Source organism: Pogona vitticeps, chromosome 2, assembly GCF_051106095.1.
Source record: "Pogona vitticeps strain Pit_001003342236 chromosome 2, PviZW2.1, whole genome shotgun sequence".
NCBI lineage: Eukaryota > Metazoa > Chordata > Lepidosauria > Squamata > Agamidae > Pogona > Pogona vitticeps.
The window spans coordinates 236,744,428-236,761,001 of record NC_135784.1 but is presented as its reverse complement, the minus strand read 5'-3'; the positions used below and the strand labels follow the sequence as shown (position 1 = coordinate 236,761,001).

The 16,574-nt window shown below is 47.7% G+C and overlaps 1 protein-coding gene across 2 annotated transcripts; it reads right to left on the bottom strand.

Moving 5' to 3' along the window:
* Positions 1-7,721: 7,721 nt before the first annotated feature.
* Positions 7,722-13,446, bottom strand: FOXB2 (forkhead box B2). 2 transcript variants are annotated; one of them, XM_072988911.2, is made up of 2 exons: positions 11,979-13,446; positions 7,722-11,885 (listed from the first exon to the last, which is right to left on the bottom strand). In XM_072988911.2, exons 1-2 carry the CDS (start codon positions 12,345-12,347, stop codon positions 11,325-11,327), a joined length of 930 nt encoding a protein of 309 aa, XP_072845012.2. In that variant the 5' UTR covers positions 12,348-13,446; the 3' UTR covers positions 7,722-11,324. The 2 variants fall into 2 exon arrangements, with proteins under 2 accessions (XP_072845012.2, XP_078242977.1); XM_078386851.1 differs by having other exon boundaries at positions 7,722-13,446.
* Between the last annotated feature and the right edge of the window lie 3,128 nt (positions 13,447-16,574).

Here is a 16,574-nt window from a genome sequence, read left to right as displayed (position 1 = left end):
GCCATTTAGACTGCCCCAAAGTAAAAATTATGTAACCATTATAGTACAGCCGTGCAAAGAGTATTATTAGGGCTAGAGTACAGTATTTGGATTTGATTTTTTAAAATGCACACATGTTACTCTTAAGGACTTTTGTATTTCTTGATAGAAAAAAACGGTGTGCTCTTTCTTTTTAATGCGACTGAACATCTGCTGATTGTTGTCCTAAAAATAAGAATTTAGAATGCAGCTTTCAGATGCAGGTATGAGGCCTGAAAAAGACAAAGCAGTATGTTATTCAATATATGCAAAGAGTTTTACTTTTATTAAGCAGCCAAAACTACAATATGGCTTTTATGTAGGTAGGTCTCCCTATTTTTATTACTTTTTAAAAATACCATACTTATCTCATTGCCAGCACACATGAAGAATGTGAGCACTATATGAAATAAGAAATGTATTTTGAAATTATACATGTAGATGGAGAAATCGATGCATCCGAAATTGTAGTTTCCATAGCAGTTCTACGGAGATTCTTCAAATGTATGTGCTTATGAGCCTGAATTAAAACAAATCACCTCTTTCAGAACACTGCTTTAAAAATGTATTTCTTCAGTGTCTAGTTATATCTCCTCTAAATTTGTTCCATTTGTTTCAGTATCTCAGGTGATGGTATGTACATGTTCTGTGCTAACAAGTCAAAACGAACTTATAGTGACTCCAATAGGGTTCTGTGAGATATTTAAGGTTTTACCAGTTCTACTCCCCCTGTCAGTTTCCATGGCTGAATGGGGATTCGAATCCTGTTCTCCAGAGTCCTAGTCCATCACTCTATCCCCTATACCACACTGAGAATCAGATGGTAGTACGCTGGACAAATATCCTACTTTTGTCATTGATTTTGTATACAAAAGTGATACTGTTTCTTATTGTTACTGATTGTTACTGATGAAACTGATGAATGCAGAGAAAGATTCTGGGAATAATACAGTTGTGGTTTTTCATTTGCATCTCAGATAGCTTATGTTTCCTTTATTCACTAGCTCCTTCCATAATCCTATTGTCTATCAGGAAAAGAAATGGGCATCTTAAACATGAGCTTTACAAACGTTACCCCCAGATAAATAAGATATGAATAAAAAACAAGAAGGCGATGGCCCTTTAATAGTAATAAGGTAAAGGTTCCCCTTGACAATTTGTCCTGTTGTGTCCAACTCTAGGGGCGGTGCTCATCTCTGTTTCCAGCCTATAGAGCTAGCGTTTGTGTGAAGACAATCTTCCGTGGCCAGCGCGACTAGACACAGAACACCATTACATTCCCACCGTGGTGGTACCTATTTATCTACTCACTTTTTTTGTATTTTGCATGCTTTCGAACCACTAGGTTGGCAGGAGCTGGGACAAGCAATGGGGGCTCATTTTGTCGCGTGGACGACTGCAGGTCTTATGACCTCGCAGCACAGAAGTTAATGCGGTTTAACCTGCAGCGTCACCACGTCCCCCCCATTATTTACTTTTCCAGAGCTTTGGAGTTGTTTGGCAGACTTTATTTCAACTGGGTACCACTGTCTATGTGAGTACTGAAAATGTAAATGATGGTGTTAAGTTCTGCTTCCGAAATGTCTGCCTGAGAATTTGACATTGAGATGGACACAGATCTGACTGGCAAACGCTATTCACAAAAACGAGTTGTTCATGAATCAGAAACGGGGGTCTCAAAATCAAAAGACTCAAACCGCCTGACACAAGTCTACCATTCCAGGTCCAGGCTGTCAGCAATAGTGGGGTGAAAAATTGAAGTCCTGGAGGGGAACTGAAATACCAGAAAGCCTATGGGCCCAGCCATGGGTTAATATGGCCCTGACTATATATCCATGAAGACCCAGCCAGCATGACCAATGGTAAAAATACTGGGGGAGTTGTATTGCAAACCATTTGAGCCAATATCCTCTAGCAGCAGTTACAGCACTATGTTCAACCTGTTTTGCTCTGCATCATCTCCAGCCTGCCTTTTTAAAACCATGGGTTATGTTTGTATAAGGACCTCCTCAGTAAATGTTTCTTTGTGTAAGCTCAGAGAAATTCCAGCCATGTGCACAACAGGTAGTCTGCACACACACACACAGACTACTAAAAGTTTCCCATTCCTGTTGTAAAGCAACTCTCCAGGAAATATCACAGTCATCATATGATGTTTCCAATCTGCATGTAAGCAACACAGCCCTGGAAGATACATGCTTGATGGTACTGTAAACTGCTGAGAGATTTAAAAAAAAGATTCAGTATGATTCCTTATGACTTTCTGTAGCACAGGTCACCCGCTAACACAAATTCTGTCCTGAAATCATGATGGAGATCAGAATAAATTTAAATAGTATCACCCAGAACTAAAGTGGAACTATCTGATTTTTATTTCATCGCCTGTTTTGGTGCCCTGCACCCACTATGGCAATAGACCAGGAAGGACACAGGCCTCAGTAAACCTTGGCTCTGATTCCTGCTTGGCCATGGAAGCTACTAGAGGATGGCACTGGTAAAAACCACTCAGATATTTCATATTCCTTGAAAACCCTACTAAGGTCACATAAATTGGAAGACTAGATGGCACATTTATTTTATTTATTTTAATTTATTTAATTTATATGCCGCCCACGCTACCCAAAGGTCTCTGGTACAATGTGAATTTGTGCCTTTTTATTTGGCCTCATGCTGGTACATGCATGCATACATGCATGCATGCATGCATACATACATACATACACACACACACACACACACACACACACACACACACACACACACACACACACACACAAAATGATTATGTGACTTGATGCTGTAGATCTTCCAGCATTTAGGGCCTACAGTAGTGTCAGTCATAATATTTAACCATTTTTCGCCATTAAGATCAAAAGACTGTCACTATCATTCACTCTGCCATTGATGAAACAGAAGGCAGTTTTGACCCACAGGTGAAGGCCTTTCCATGGCCCAATAACCTCCTTTTGTGAAGAAGTGTAACCCAGAGCAGCTGCATAACAGGCAATTCTGGCCAGTCTAACCCTAACCCTAACCCACTTGGAGCAGAATGAGGTACAAAAGTCCCAAGAAGTTAGGGTGGGCCATATCATTCCACCCTGAGAATGATGTTCACACACTTTTAGATCTTCCCCAGCAAGCTGTAAAGGAAACTAAAATCTTGTAGTCAAGAGAGCACAGTTAGGCTGGAATAAGACCTTTCTGTTGTGTTCAGATCTTGGTACTGTACAAGCAGGAGCCATTTTAAAAATGCCACCACCGCCTGCTGTCTCAATGGAACTGCCCGCTTCAAATTGTTGGGATTTTACCGCCAGATTTCGGGAAGGTGTAAACTAGCCACTTCCTTGTATATACCTATATCCTTGCCATAATGTGAAAGATAATTAGGCGACGGTCCTATCTCTGTTTGCCCGGAGGCGCTCCCTACTGACTGATCCTCCTGTGAGGTTTCTTTCCGAGTCGACCTGCGCCGCAGGCCTCTTCAGTCCGCGTCCACAGGACTTGGGCCGGAGTGAGCATCCTGGCGGAACTTCGTGGCCCAAACGCCGCCTCCCCGGTCCTCCAAATACACCTGAAGCAGCAGCTCTTCCTCGACGTGACGGTCTTACAAATGCGCCTGTTCTCCGCTAGACCGACACGGCCCTCGGCGCCCCCCCTCCCCAGGACACGTGCGCGCCCCTTCACACGCACGTTCCCTTTTCGGCTTCGAGACTCCCACCGCGAAGGATTTCTGCGTTACCCTCGAAGGGGAGCCCGGCGACGAGACCCGGCGCCCGCCCGTGGCTCCTGGGAAGAAGGCAGAATGGACCTGGATCGAACGGCCCGGGGAGGAAAAGTGTCTGCGAGGCGTTGCTTGTCCTTGGGCGCGCTTCGCGGTGACTCAGGCGCTCGGAGGTGGATCCCCTTGACCGGGGGCGCCCAGCGCCTTTAGCCCGGCGTGAACTCCCGCCGGAGTTGGAAGTCCTTGGGAGCGGGAGAGGAAAGGCCTCCCTCTCCCGGACAAGACACCCCCACACACCCTCCGCCCTTTTCCAACCCACTAAAGACAAACCACAACTGCCTCGTTGTTCCAAGTTAGGCTGTCTTTGCAAAAAGGAACATGAAACGTGTAACGCTGGGAAGTGCTCTGCGCAGGCGTTGGTAAAGAATGTTTAATTATTTTGACCGGTCTTTAATGTTTATTGAATGCTGTTTTCCTGCACGGTCTTCCTGACGCTACTTTACGCCTTCGCTCTATGGCCGGTAGTCTCAGCACGGAATATTATGGGTGGAAGGGATTCCCAGGGCCATCTAGTTCAACCTCTACAAGTGTAGGAAATCTACAGCTAAAAATTCTTGGCAGATTACCATCCAGCTCTGCTTAAAAACTTATGGCAAACGAAACGGCTGCAAAACAAGGGTTGTGTGTGTGTTGGTGGTGGTGGGTCTCACTAAAATTTGGGGGAGGATGGGGGCTCCCCGCCTCATCACCAACTGCTTACTATCCATCGCTTTCTCAAATAACCTGTAGTTCCGCTGTCAAAGAATTCTTACCATAATAATAACCTCTGAGCTGCAGAGCTGGAAGGGACCCTATGGATCATCGAGTCCAGCCCCTCTCAAGGAAGCACAGTGGGGAATTGAACTCCCAGCCTCTGGCAGCCAGAGACCGATTAAAGCCATATGTATATAGTTCTTCCTAATGTTTAGTCAGAATGACCTTTCTTATAATTCGAATGGGTTCTGGCGCAGTCCTCGGAAGTACAGCTGAAAACAATCTTGGTCCTTCTTTTATCCAACAATCTTTCATGTATCTGCAAATATGGATTGTAACCTCATCCATCCAATTCCCAGGTGCCGAACCCTTACCCAGAGAGCTTAGTTTTTATATTTTTGTCGCCTTTCTCTACAACTCTTCAAGCTTGTTGACAGTCGTCCAAAATCGCGGTACCCAAAACTGGACTACAAACTCTAGCAGAAGATTGACCAAAGCGGGATTGTTGCTGGAGGCCTTTAAGTGGCTTTCGACTTTTGGCGAGCCTACGAATTCATGACGGCCAACAGGCCCGATCATTAACAGCCCTGCTCATCTTTTGCAAGCTAAACATTGAAACGCAGGGTTATCCTTACTTACCTTGATGTATCTGCGGAATTGGACTACGATCCACCAAAGGTCGTAATGAAATCGCTTGGTTAGTTCTCAAACTGCGGGAACATTTTTGTTCGGTTTTTCTTCCTCTTGAGCTAGAATGACATGGCTACCCGTCTGAAACCTTCGCTTGATCTCTTGGACACTATCCTTCTGTCGATACAGCCTTAAATTCTATTCATGTCACCTGTCTGGCCTAGCCTGACCTGCTGCTTGAAATCTGCGAAGCCAACTGCCCGGAGACCCGACCTCTCCTGCTCATCGCGTGGGCACCAGGCGGAGGCGGGTTCGGGTTTCAAGGCCGGGGTGTGTTTGTGGAGGGGCCCCCACGGAGCTGCGCGCGTCCCACCTTCTCCAAACGCCGCCCGCTGCCAGCCGGGCTGTGTGGGCCCTGGGGGGCTCCGCCAGTCAAGCCTGCCTCTCCCTTCCCCCCCCCCCCGCCTTGCCTTCGCCTGGGCAAGACTCCTGCTCTCCCTGCCGTGGCCCCCCCGTCCCCCGCCAGCCAGATGGACCCCTCGGGAGCCACCACCACCCCGACCCCGACCTGGAGGCCTGGCAGCTCCCGCGGGGGTCTCCGCCGAAGAAGATCGGGGCTCGCTCCCCGCCCCCGAGCTCGCCTTGCAGGCACCAGCTTTCGCCTGGGGGGGCCGGCCTGGCTGGCGGCGGGGAGCGCTCCTGGGGGCCAGCCGCACCGCCTCGGCCCGCTGTCCTCGGTCCCCGAGGGCCGGGAGCTCGCCAGGACTTCTATGTCATTTTAGTTGCAAAACCGCATCGGACTTGGCAGTTACGTTACAAAGCCGCTTCTCCGGTTTGAGGTCGACATTCACCGGCCGCCCCTTCATCGCAGAAGCTTTTTGTGTGGACGTTGTGACAGCAAGTATTGAGCAAGCTCCTGTAAATGACAGTCGTTTGTGTCTACCCGAGAGGAATTTCCTTTCCCCAGAAAAATATCTCAGGTTAGGTTGGCAATACTTGACAGTAACTGTTCTCCCTTTTAAGGCGTCGAATTCGACCGAAATAATCCCCCAGGGGGGAGGAGGTCCTTGTATACGCCACGAAACTTGATGGGTGCCTTAAATATACCTACCACAACCTCCCTTTTAAGAGTCTTTCCCCAGTGATGATCTTTAGAATGAAGTGATATATGAAGATGTTTCATGTATCAGAGTACAGAACGCACATCATTGTTAGAAAAATCTGGATGTGAAATGGCAGCTTTCCTAAGAGTTTCCTTTTCCTTAACCCAAGTTAAGTTGATGAGGAAAAATGTGTTTAAAGATAGATGTGATTTTATTTTTTCAAAGTATATTAGGAAGGGAGAAAAAAAAGAGCAAAACTTGATTTCTAAATCTGGTATAATTTTTAGCATTCACCTGTTGCTTGAAAGAAAACTCAAAGTAGACGAAGATTACTAATTATATTTGCATTGCCCTCCAGTTCAAGCAAAATACCTTGTTGCCCTGGTTTCAGTCCCTCTTCAGACTGATCCCCATCACACCCTTCCCCCTCCAACCCCATCTTGTGCATATTTACTAAAACAAATGCCCCATGACTATAATCTGACTTAGTCTAACATCACATTTTTGCAAGATATCCAAACCTATAGATTTGGGCCTATAACTCAGGGAGAAGAGGCAGGGAGACTTTGAGAGGAAGGTGTAAAGAAAAAGACTGATTGATTTTGTTTTGTCTTTCTGATGGTAAACATCACCATCACACTGTCGTGTCAGGTGCAGGCCACTTTGCAGCATAGAACTTATAGGCATTTTATCCAACTAGGATAGCCACTGTGGAAGTTCACTAGCAAACAGGAGATCATGAGGCCATCAACACTTTTTTTTTCCTGTTCCTATTTCAAAGGCTTCCTAACCAAGCAACCATTTGTCTCATTTCCCTAAACCTGTCCTTTATTTTTGGAAAAATAGTTCAATACCACACATTCTTATGCCTTTTTTTCTCTTTAGTCTGGTCCGTACTGTAAGTTGTTATAATTAACACAATCTGACAAAAAATCATTTTATATAAACACTCAATTAAAAAAGGGGCCAAAGTCATCACAATTAATTTTCTCTTCCTTTGCAATTACAACACAGTATGAAATTGTTCATACTGCTTGAAAACCGCAGCCCTTTTTGATTATCACTGTCTTTTTGAAGTGAAGGAGCATCTTAATGAACTGCAAAAAATAATAATAAAAACCCTAACAAAAAGGTGATCAAAGAAGAATCAACAGCCCAGGCAAAGAACTGAAGTTCCAAACCCCAGGGATTGTGAGATTCACTCCATAAGAAAACCTCTTCCTAAGAAAAGGCAGTACACTGATCTAGTGTCCCATAATAAGAATATCAGAATAGTTACAGGAATCCTATTCAGCCAGTCAATCCAAGTGAACCGGGGAGAAGGGAAAAGGAAATACTGTAGCCTGTTTCCCATTCTGGTTTAAATAAAGGTTAATGAATATTCTGCCAAATAATATTATTTAGTAATATTCAAAAACAGCTTTTAAAATATTTTCCAAAACAGATAACTATTTTAAAAACGTAATACCCTTATGCCAATTCTAAACCCAATACTTCATGGGAAAGTGTCCAGACATTTTTTCAACAATTATCCTATTTTCACAGAAAGTGTCTTCATACTACTATCCCAAAGCATCATACTTGTTTATAAAAGTAGTTTAGAAGTCAAGCCTAATGTGGAACTATGAAATCAGATTCTGTTTTTATTGCATCCAGTGAAATCCCCCTGTATTTATTACATCCGTTTTCTGTTCTGTTAGGTCAAACTAGCTGATATAAGCACGGTACAAAAATGTATTTTTAAAAAAACAGTGTTCTTTTTGAAGACCAATGAAATGAGAAACCAACTTTTCAGATTCAAACTTGATACAGCCTTTGAAATATAACAAAAGTCACATTTGCACTAAACTGTAGATGGATTTCCTTAAATTAATATTTACATATGGGTGAAGATTGCCAGTATTGAAGGAGTTTGAAGGGCAAATAACACAGCATCTTATCATCATAACATTCAGAGTAATTGGTCTGATCTTCAGGAAAAAAATCAAATGGAAAATACAATAGTAACCTATGTTTCTGCTCTAATTTTGAAAGATTGTTAAAAACTGTTTTCTAGTTTCCATTTTTTTACGTTTAACTGGCAGAACTGAATGAAGGCATTAGACTCTTGCTAACTAAAAGTTCTTGATATGCAAGGCATCAAAATATTATTAGAGGAGCTCCAGAATGAATTTGCCCTTTGAATGATCCTCTATCTATCTATTTAAGAACTTATATAAAAGGAGCCTTTCAAATCAGTTATATATTTCCACAGTTTGATAATTTGGATGTGATGCCAACATTTGCAAAGCAAGTCAATGGGGCTTATTTCTATGCAGTTCTGTTTAGAACTGCAGTATTTCAGCCCTTCTGTATTACTAGGCAAATAAATTTGGAAATAAGGCCTAGTAATTGTGATAGTAATTATTTCTGACTAAAGCTTCCTATAAATCACAGCTCCAAATTAAGGTTTGAAAAACAAATGCATCAAAAGTTTAAACCAATGTCCGTGTCAGATCTGATGATTGTATGTATCCTGTGCAAAACACTTTTATTCAGAAATTCATCCTGTTGAGTAGAGTGGAACTGATTTCTATATAAGATTGTTGTTTTTAAGGTATAGTTTTAGTTTATAGTTAGAAGTTAACGAAGTTTATCAATACATTCCTAAGTTAGAACAAAGAACAAAGGGTTCTGAAGATGGCAGATGTATTAGAACCACAACAGTGTCTGCAGACCATTCCTACAATGTAGAAAACATGTTATTTACTCCAGAAATATCAGGAAAACAGAATTGCACACACCCTTCCTACCTATACGGAAAGAAAGAAGAAATTCACTTCATCCCAACAAGAAGTTCTGTTTTGGCTCCTTTGTTTTTGCATTAATCCAAGTGCAAAACCTGATGCACATTCCTGCTAAATCTGCTAAAATCAAAGTGGTGCTACCTGATACCTCAGTATCAAACATATTAACTTAACAGTTAGTACTCTTGAAACAAATGGGAGCTTCCTTCTAAGTGTGCATTGTTAGATAAATTGTGAGAAGAGAACCCAAATTTCTCCCCAGAAGAATCAAACTGACTAATTAAGTGATGCAAACAAATCAATAATTTTAGTACTTCAAGAGATTTTGCTGTGATCAGTTAAAACGAAGTACTTTGACCAGCATGTTTGACTTATCATCTTTTTCTCAGTTCAAGAGCCCAAGATCTTCACCTGGCATAGGGAAGTTTTCCAAGACAAACGATTATAAGCATAGGTTATTTAAGGGAGAAACCCCACCCCCACCCCAAGCATCAGGGTAAAAAAAGGAAGCCAGCAAAGCATTTTAATGCAAACAATGATGTACAGCAAGAACACTACTAATTCACAAATCCACCCTGAATCTCAAAATGCAACCAAAATCAAAGTTTTTAGTACTGACTTCTGGAAATGTCTGCTTGATAATTCCCCCCCTCTCCAAAGTTTCTGTCGTTTTAGTTTTGTGTAAAGTGCTTATCATGTACGAGTATTTTTAAAATAACTTTTCCGATGCCTCCCTTCTATCAGCCTTTACTTCTCAAATTCAAGTGGAATAAGTACAGATTAAAGCCGTATGTATATAGAAGCTACATATACCAGTAGGGACAATGCAAGTGTAAACCACACAAATGAGGATTTTAGAAGTCTTTTCAGAAGAGAGAAATGATAATACAGGTCTTTTCACGTTTACACAACAATATGACATCACATGCGTAAACATTACTAGAGAGAGCTCTATGTGGAATGTGTCACTCCAATTAATTGCCTTTTTACTTTCATCTGCTCCCCTCCCCCCACTGTAATAAATCGCAACTAAAAGTCTGCTTCAGATCCCATTTTCTACTTTCAATCCCCGCTTACTTTTCCTCTTAATGTCTACCCTTTAAATCTTTGTTGTTTAAAGCCTTATTGTCGACGCTAATAGCTTCGGCCACCGTTGCAGGGGGGGAAACAACGTTGCGGAGACACTGGCAATTCAGTTAAATCAGACACGGATACCGAAACATCTGCATAAAGTCAATTTGTAGTCTTCCCAAACCATACTGCACACTTCACTTCTAGAAAGCTTTCTTCACGGGGAAATTCCAGTTATACATTTTCGATATGCCAGGTCGCCAAACTTTTATCCCACCAGTACATAGCAAGAGCAGCTATTTTTCGCTTTCATCTTAATTTCCTGCAGCCACTCTTCCTTAGTACTATTCTAAGTTTGTAAAGCCACCTGCTCGCTATCATCTCGATCAACCACGGGTTTTACTAATTTGGCACAGGATAGCGTTGGGCTGCCTGATCGAGTCTTATGAACCTGGAAAGTTATTTTATGGGCGTCGGACAAGCCTCGGTGAGACCAGTGACAACACTGGCTTTGATTTTCTGGACCGCACTCAAAGGCTGCCGTATTAAAATCTTTCCTGTACATCAATGTCCGGAAAAATACCAATCGGATTTTTTTTTAGTACATCCCATTCTACTAAGTATTTGGAGAAGAGTAAGTGCCACTGACAACAAGTGGATTGCTACTAAGGAGCGAATGCCTAGTCCTGTAGGGCTGTAGTATGTCACCTCGAATTATGAACTACTGTTCGGACTAACTGAAATATATAATTAGTCCCTACGGTGTGTCCATACGCTTTCCACAAAAGTGACTAAGGGATTAATAAAAAAAAAGGTCTTTGCTAATTCTATGTTCACGTTTTTCCAGTGTCTTTAGTTGCTCTTACTTTAAAGAAAGCATGCCATGGTTTGCAATTTTAGGACCAGATGCTGAGGTTTTGGATGTTGGTGGCTTTGTCTAAGTATTCTAGTCTCAATGAATGCAATTTAAGTACACTCTCAAGACACCCTAAAGTCAACGTTATCACTTTGAGCTGATTATCGCTATACATTTAACGCAAAAGCTCTTACCTGCACCCGGCTCTCAATATTCTTATTGTAGAGCAATTAAAATACAGACCCAGAAGAAGTAAGAGAATCATAATAATAATAGACAGTGTTGTGCCCAAATACTCCCCACTGCCCGGGGCAGGTCTTGCCCATCATAGATGTGTTTCCCAGAGGGCGCGAGGGATGTCTGGGCCAGGCCTCGCTGTTCCTTTCCTAAGTTTGCACCAAGGCCGAATGTAAGGCGCTCTTGCCCTCGGAGGAGCTGGGGGGAGTCTGTTCAAGGGCGGAAGAAGAGGAACTCGGGGAGCTGGACGGGCAGAGCGACTGTGCCACCTGGTTGACGGTCAGGGCAGGGAGGGCGGTCGCTGCGGGCATGGACGGGGTGGGCTTGATGGGCACCGGGATGGCAGGCAGCGTCTGTGGAGGCGGGTGGCAGATGGCCTTCATGGGCATGCCGAAGGGTCCATACTCTCCCGGCGAGAGAGGCACGCCGCCGACAGGCTCCATTACGCCCACGTGGGGCCACACGGAGCTGACCATGGTGCTGATCTGCTGACTGGCCACCGGGTAGCCGAGGTGGTGCATCACGGAAGCCAGGGGCAACCCGCCGCCCTGGATCACCCCCTTGTAGTCTCGCCCGATGAGGTTTTCGATGGCGAAGGGATGCTTGAAGCCTGGCGCGGGGCTGTAAGGCTGGAACTGGGGCAGCCTCCCTACGGCCGCGGCCGCGGCCGCCACCGCGGATTCGGGATGCCCTTTGCCTGCCGCTGAGGGCTGCAGGGGAGGAGGAGGCGGAGGCGGAGGAGGCTGATGAGAATGGTGCGGGTGGAAATAGTGGCTCAAGTGCGGGTGTAGCACGCCCCCTGCTTTGCCCGCGGCTGGCATGTGGGGTTCCGGCCGCGGCACCTTGAAGCGCTTTCTGCGCCGCAGGAAGCTGCCGTTCTCGAACATGTCTCCGCAGTCGGGATGCAGAGCCCAGAAGCTGCCTTTGCCCGGCTGGTCTGGCCGCCGCGGGATCTTGATGAAGCAGTCGTTGAAGGAGAGGTTGTGGCGCAGCGAGTTCTGCCAGCGCTGGGTGTGTTCGCGGTAGTAAGGGAAGCGCTCCATGATGAACTTGTAGATGTCGCTCAAGGGGAGCATCTTCTCGCTTGAGTGCTGGATTGCCATGGCCGTCAGCGAGATGTACGAGTAAGGGGGCTTCTGGTCACTGTAGGAGCTCTTGCCCGGACGAGGCATGGCACATTCCCACCGACACGCGGGCTGGACCCGCCTGGAAAGGACCACACACTCAGACCCAAGGTCCCTAAGCTGTCAAATAGGCTTAGGAGGGATCTACTGATTGTGCCCGAGCAGCGACGGAGTTGCCCAAACACTCCCAGGATCTCGGAAGAAGAGGTCCATACATTTCAACAGCACCTTGTACTTCGAGTCCAAGCTTCCAGTGGACTTTCCGATACTCCTTCTGAACTTGGCCTCTGCTGGTGTCCGGGGACGCCGGATGAACGAGATAGGTAGCAGCACATGTGGTGTTCTCCCGCTTAGTCTCGATCTTTTCCTTCACATATTTCTTTCCCTCTAGACCCGCCTGTCATTCTAAGGCGCGGCGGCACATGTGCTTGAAGGGAAGCGCTTCTCATTTCGGAGGAACTCTTTGCCAAGCAAACGTGCTTAAGCCAGGCGCTGAACTGTAAACCTGGAACCAGAGCAGCCTCCCTAGAGTCCCTTACGGCCCCCCCGCCACCGTTGTGGGGAAGAAGTGCAACTTTTCTGCTTCTTGAATTCCGTTCTTTGTCCCATTACAATGAATTTGGTACCGCGAGGAAGTTTAACCCATAGTAACTGATCATTTCTTTCTCGGCCACTCAGTTTCTCGCTTGCGCCTCAGTTCTAAATCAGGAGAGGTTTTTGCAGGGAACTTAATGCCCCGTAAGGTCCGCTTCACCGACCTCCCTCGCCCACCCATACCCTCTTGATTCAAGGAAGACCTGAAAAGACATTTGAAGAAGTAAGTTTTCCCTAGGAGGCTGTCTCAGATTTCTAGGCTTTTCTCCCCGCACAAAAACAGCACCTGCCTTTTCTCTTGTAGAGAGTTCAACAAAACCCACGTTGAGACTGGCGTCTCCTGCCGGGACGGGTTTTTCCAGGTTTTCATCCGGAGTTCTCTGCCTGGAGTTCCTGCGCTGGTTTTGAAGGGGAAGAGAACGGCAAATGACTGGTGGATGGATTGACCGACTGCGTGTGCGAGAGAGACAGAGAGAGGCAGAGATCGAGGGAAAGGGAAAGGGTCGTCTTGGAGTAGGAGCAACGACTCATCTCCTTGCGTCCAGAAAGAAAACAAAACCCGAATCCCGCCGCGGCTGGTTGGAGTCGCAGAGCGGCCACGAGAAGGGAGCGCCTGGGGCTGGAGAAAGCAGCGCGGCAGCTGGGCTTGTGGCTTGGCAGAACTTCGCCGCTCCGTTTTGTGACGGCCCCTGCCTGCAGCCCCGAGGCGCGACGCCCGCCCCCCCCCCCCGCGCCTCGTTCCGTCCTCCTCGGTATCACATGACAGAGGTTTAGCGGACGGGATCGCTGCCTGCCTTCTTTCCTTGCAAAGGACTCCTGAGGCCTTGGATCCCCGCGGCGAGGAGAAGTTGGAGGGCGACTTTCAATCGTCTCCTCTCTCTGACAGCCAGGAAAACGACCTCCTCCTCCGCTCGCCCAGTCCCCAGCGCGAACCGCTCACATCACCGCTCACTTGAACTACCGGCAGCTCGCTTGAGCTCCCGCGCTGGGAATCGGATCCTCTCACCCCCTCAACACACACACACACGCACACAAAGCTCGTCGGTGTGGCTTACGTTTTGGGCCTCACGATTACGGAGAGACAGGGGTGTCAAAGGAGCACTCCTTTGGACCCAAAACTGAGATCTCCGCCCCCCCACTTTTAAGAATACTGAGCTGATCGGGCTTGGGAAGATGTCTGCCTGGCTGTTTGAGGCTCAGTTGAAAAAAGGATTATACTGTACTCGTATTCCCGGTGCTTTATATGATCCTGGCATTGTAGTGAGGGAATAACTGAACAACTCAACACAACAGGAAACACTCTTTCTGCATAGTAGGCTGCAGTGTATTTACCGGTCCCAGATTATTCGTTCGTTCGTTCAATTTATATACCGCCGGTCTAGCAATTGTTACTCTAAGCGCTGTACAACAAATTAAAGGTACAGATATAGCGATACAATTAACTGTCCCAAACCTAAATCACATAAGGACTGCAGGCCGCAATGAAATCAGTGGCTCAGAAAGACTGTAATGCTATACACTTTTGCTTAGGAATGTCTTAATAACTGTAACATTACTTTGCATATGAGTGAAGACGTTTGCCGATATTCACCCGGTCTTCTTTACTGAAGAAGATTGACGACGATAAGGAGATTGTCACCGAACACAATAAGACTTCCAAAATTCCCCGGCCACGACAGAATAAAAGAGGGAGTGTGTGTGTGTTAATCTGGTATCCCCATTGTGACTTATCCGTGTAAATAAAGTCCGATTGGCCGCAATGGCGCTGATGGGAGTTCAGGAAGATGTGCTCTGTTCTCTGCTGACACCAAATGGATGTTCAGTTTCTCAAGTAACGGTAATTAAGGTCGAAGTGTAAAAGTAAGATCATCCATCAGTTGATGGGAATGCGTTCATTGGTTTGGGATGTAACACGGAAAGGGAAGCACGTCCCGTCGAGGTCAGGGCAATTTTATTCGGTCGGCGGGATAGCGAGTCCGGTTCAGCCTTAACAAAAGATCCCCAAAGAAGCGGCAGCAATCACTACTGGCGATCAGGCGGAATTCAGCCGTCGGACGAGGACGCGCGTCTCCAGCCGGGGCACCAAAGAGAGCAAGCGCGTCTTTCCGCCGTTTCGGCTGCTCGTCCCGTATCGGCCTCGTTAGTAGCTGCGGCCCTCGGAGACCAAAGTGCCGCCGGGGCCAGAGCTCAGAGGAGGAGGGGGCGGGCTGGACGAGAGGACCGTTTCTGACAGCTGCTGCTTCCCTTCCCCCCCCCCGCACGCTCCGCCGTCACGGAAGCCCCCGCTAGCCGCTTCGTTGGACCGGCGGCGGCCAAGGCGTTTAGCCCGGCGCGAGGGGTCCCCTCCTAAGCAGACGCCGGAGGTGAAAAGGCTGGGGAGCGGGAGAGGCAGGCTCGCTCTCTTTCTCTGCGACGCTCCCACCTGCCTTCCGAGCACTTAGGAAGAAATCGGGACTAAGAAAAGTGCCAGCCGGTGAAAAACATGAACATAAAAAGTATGTTCGTTGAATGCCCTCATATTGCAGGAGGAGAGGCTGTATTAACGACAGGAAAGTTAAGGGCTGCCTTTCTGATTCAATTAAGAACAAACTTAAAATTCTGGCAATAGGATTTAGTCAGGCTTAAACTTCCTGCCGTCGCTTGAGCGAACCTTGCACAGGCCGACGGCCGGCCGTGCCCTGCGTTGCTACCAGTGGAAACCCAGAGGGCTGCCCGGGAGGGAATCGCTCTACCCGCCTCCGGTCCGTCGCTGCCCTTCCGGGCGTTTTTCTCCCCACTCCCGCCCCGTCGATCCTGGAGGTGGAGGGCGGCGGCGCGCTCTCGTGGAAGGCCTCCCAGCGCCCAGGCCCGTCTGTCTGTCTGTCTGTCTGGCCTGGCCTGGCCTGACCTGCTGCTTGAAATCTGCGAAGCCAACTGCCCGGAGACCCGACCTCTCCTGCTCATCGCGTGGGCACCAGGCGGAGGCGGGTTCGGGTTTCAGGGCCGGGGTGTGTTTGTGGAGGGGCCCCCACGGAGCTGCGCGCGTCCCACCTTCTCCAAACGCTGCCTGCTGCCCAGAGGGGCTGCCAGCCGGGCTGTGGGGGCCCTGGGGGTCCCCGCCAGTCAAGCCTGCCTCCCCCTCCCCCCCCGCCTTGCCTTCGCCTGGGCAAGAGATTCCTGCCCTCCGTGCCGTCGCCCCCCCGTCCCCCGCCAGCCGGAGGGACCCCTCGGGAGCCACCACCCCCCGACCCCGACCTGGAGGCCTGGCAGCTCCCGCGGGGGTCTCCGCCGAAGAAGATCGAGGCTCGTTCCCCGCCCCCGAGCTCGCCTTGCAGGCACCAGCTTTCGCCTGGGGGGGCCGGCCTGGCTGAGGCCGAGGGAGGCGGCGGCGGCGGGGAGCGCTCCTGGGCCCCCCCCGCAAAGCGGAGGCCCGGGCAGCCGTCAGGCCAGCGGACGGAGAGCCCGGGCCCGCTCCAACGCACGGCCACGGCCCGCTCTCCTCGGTCGCCCTGGGCCTCCTCTTGGCACCCCCTTTGGTGGACGTGCCGGAAAAGCCCGCCACCTCGCCTGCGGTGGGAAGGCAGACCCCCGGCCAGAATCGGGGGGGGAGGGAGAGGCGGGGGCGCCTGTTTTTCTCTTTATGTATGTATGATACAGTATATTTATTTATTTATTTATTTATTTATTTATTTATTTATTTAT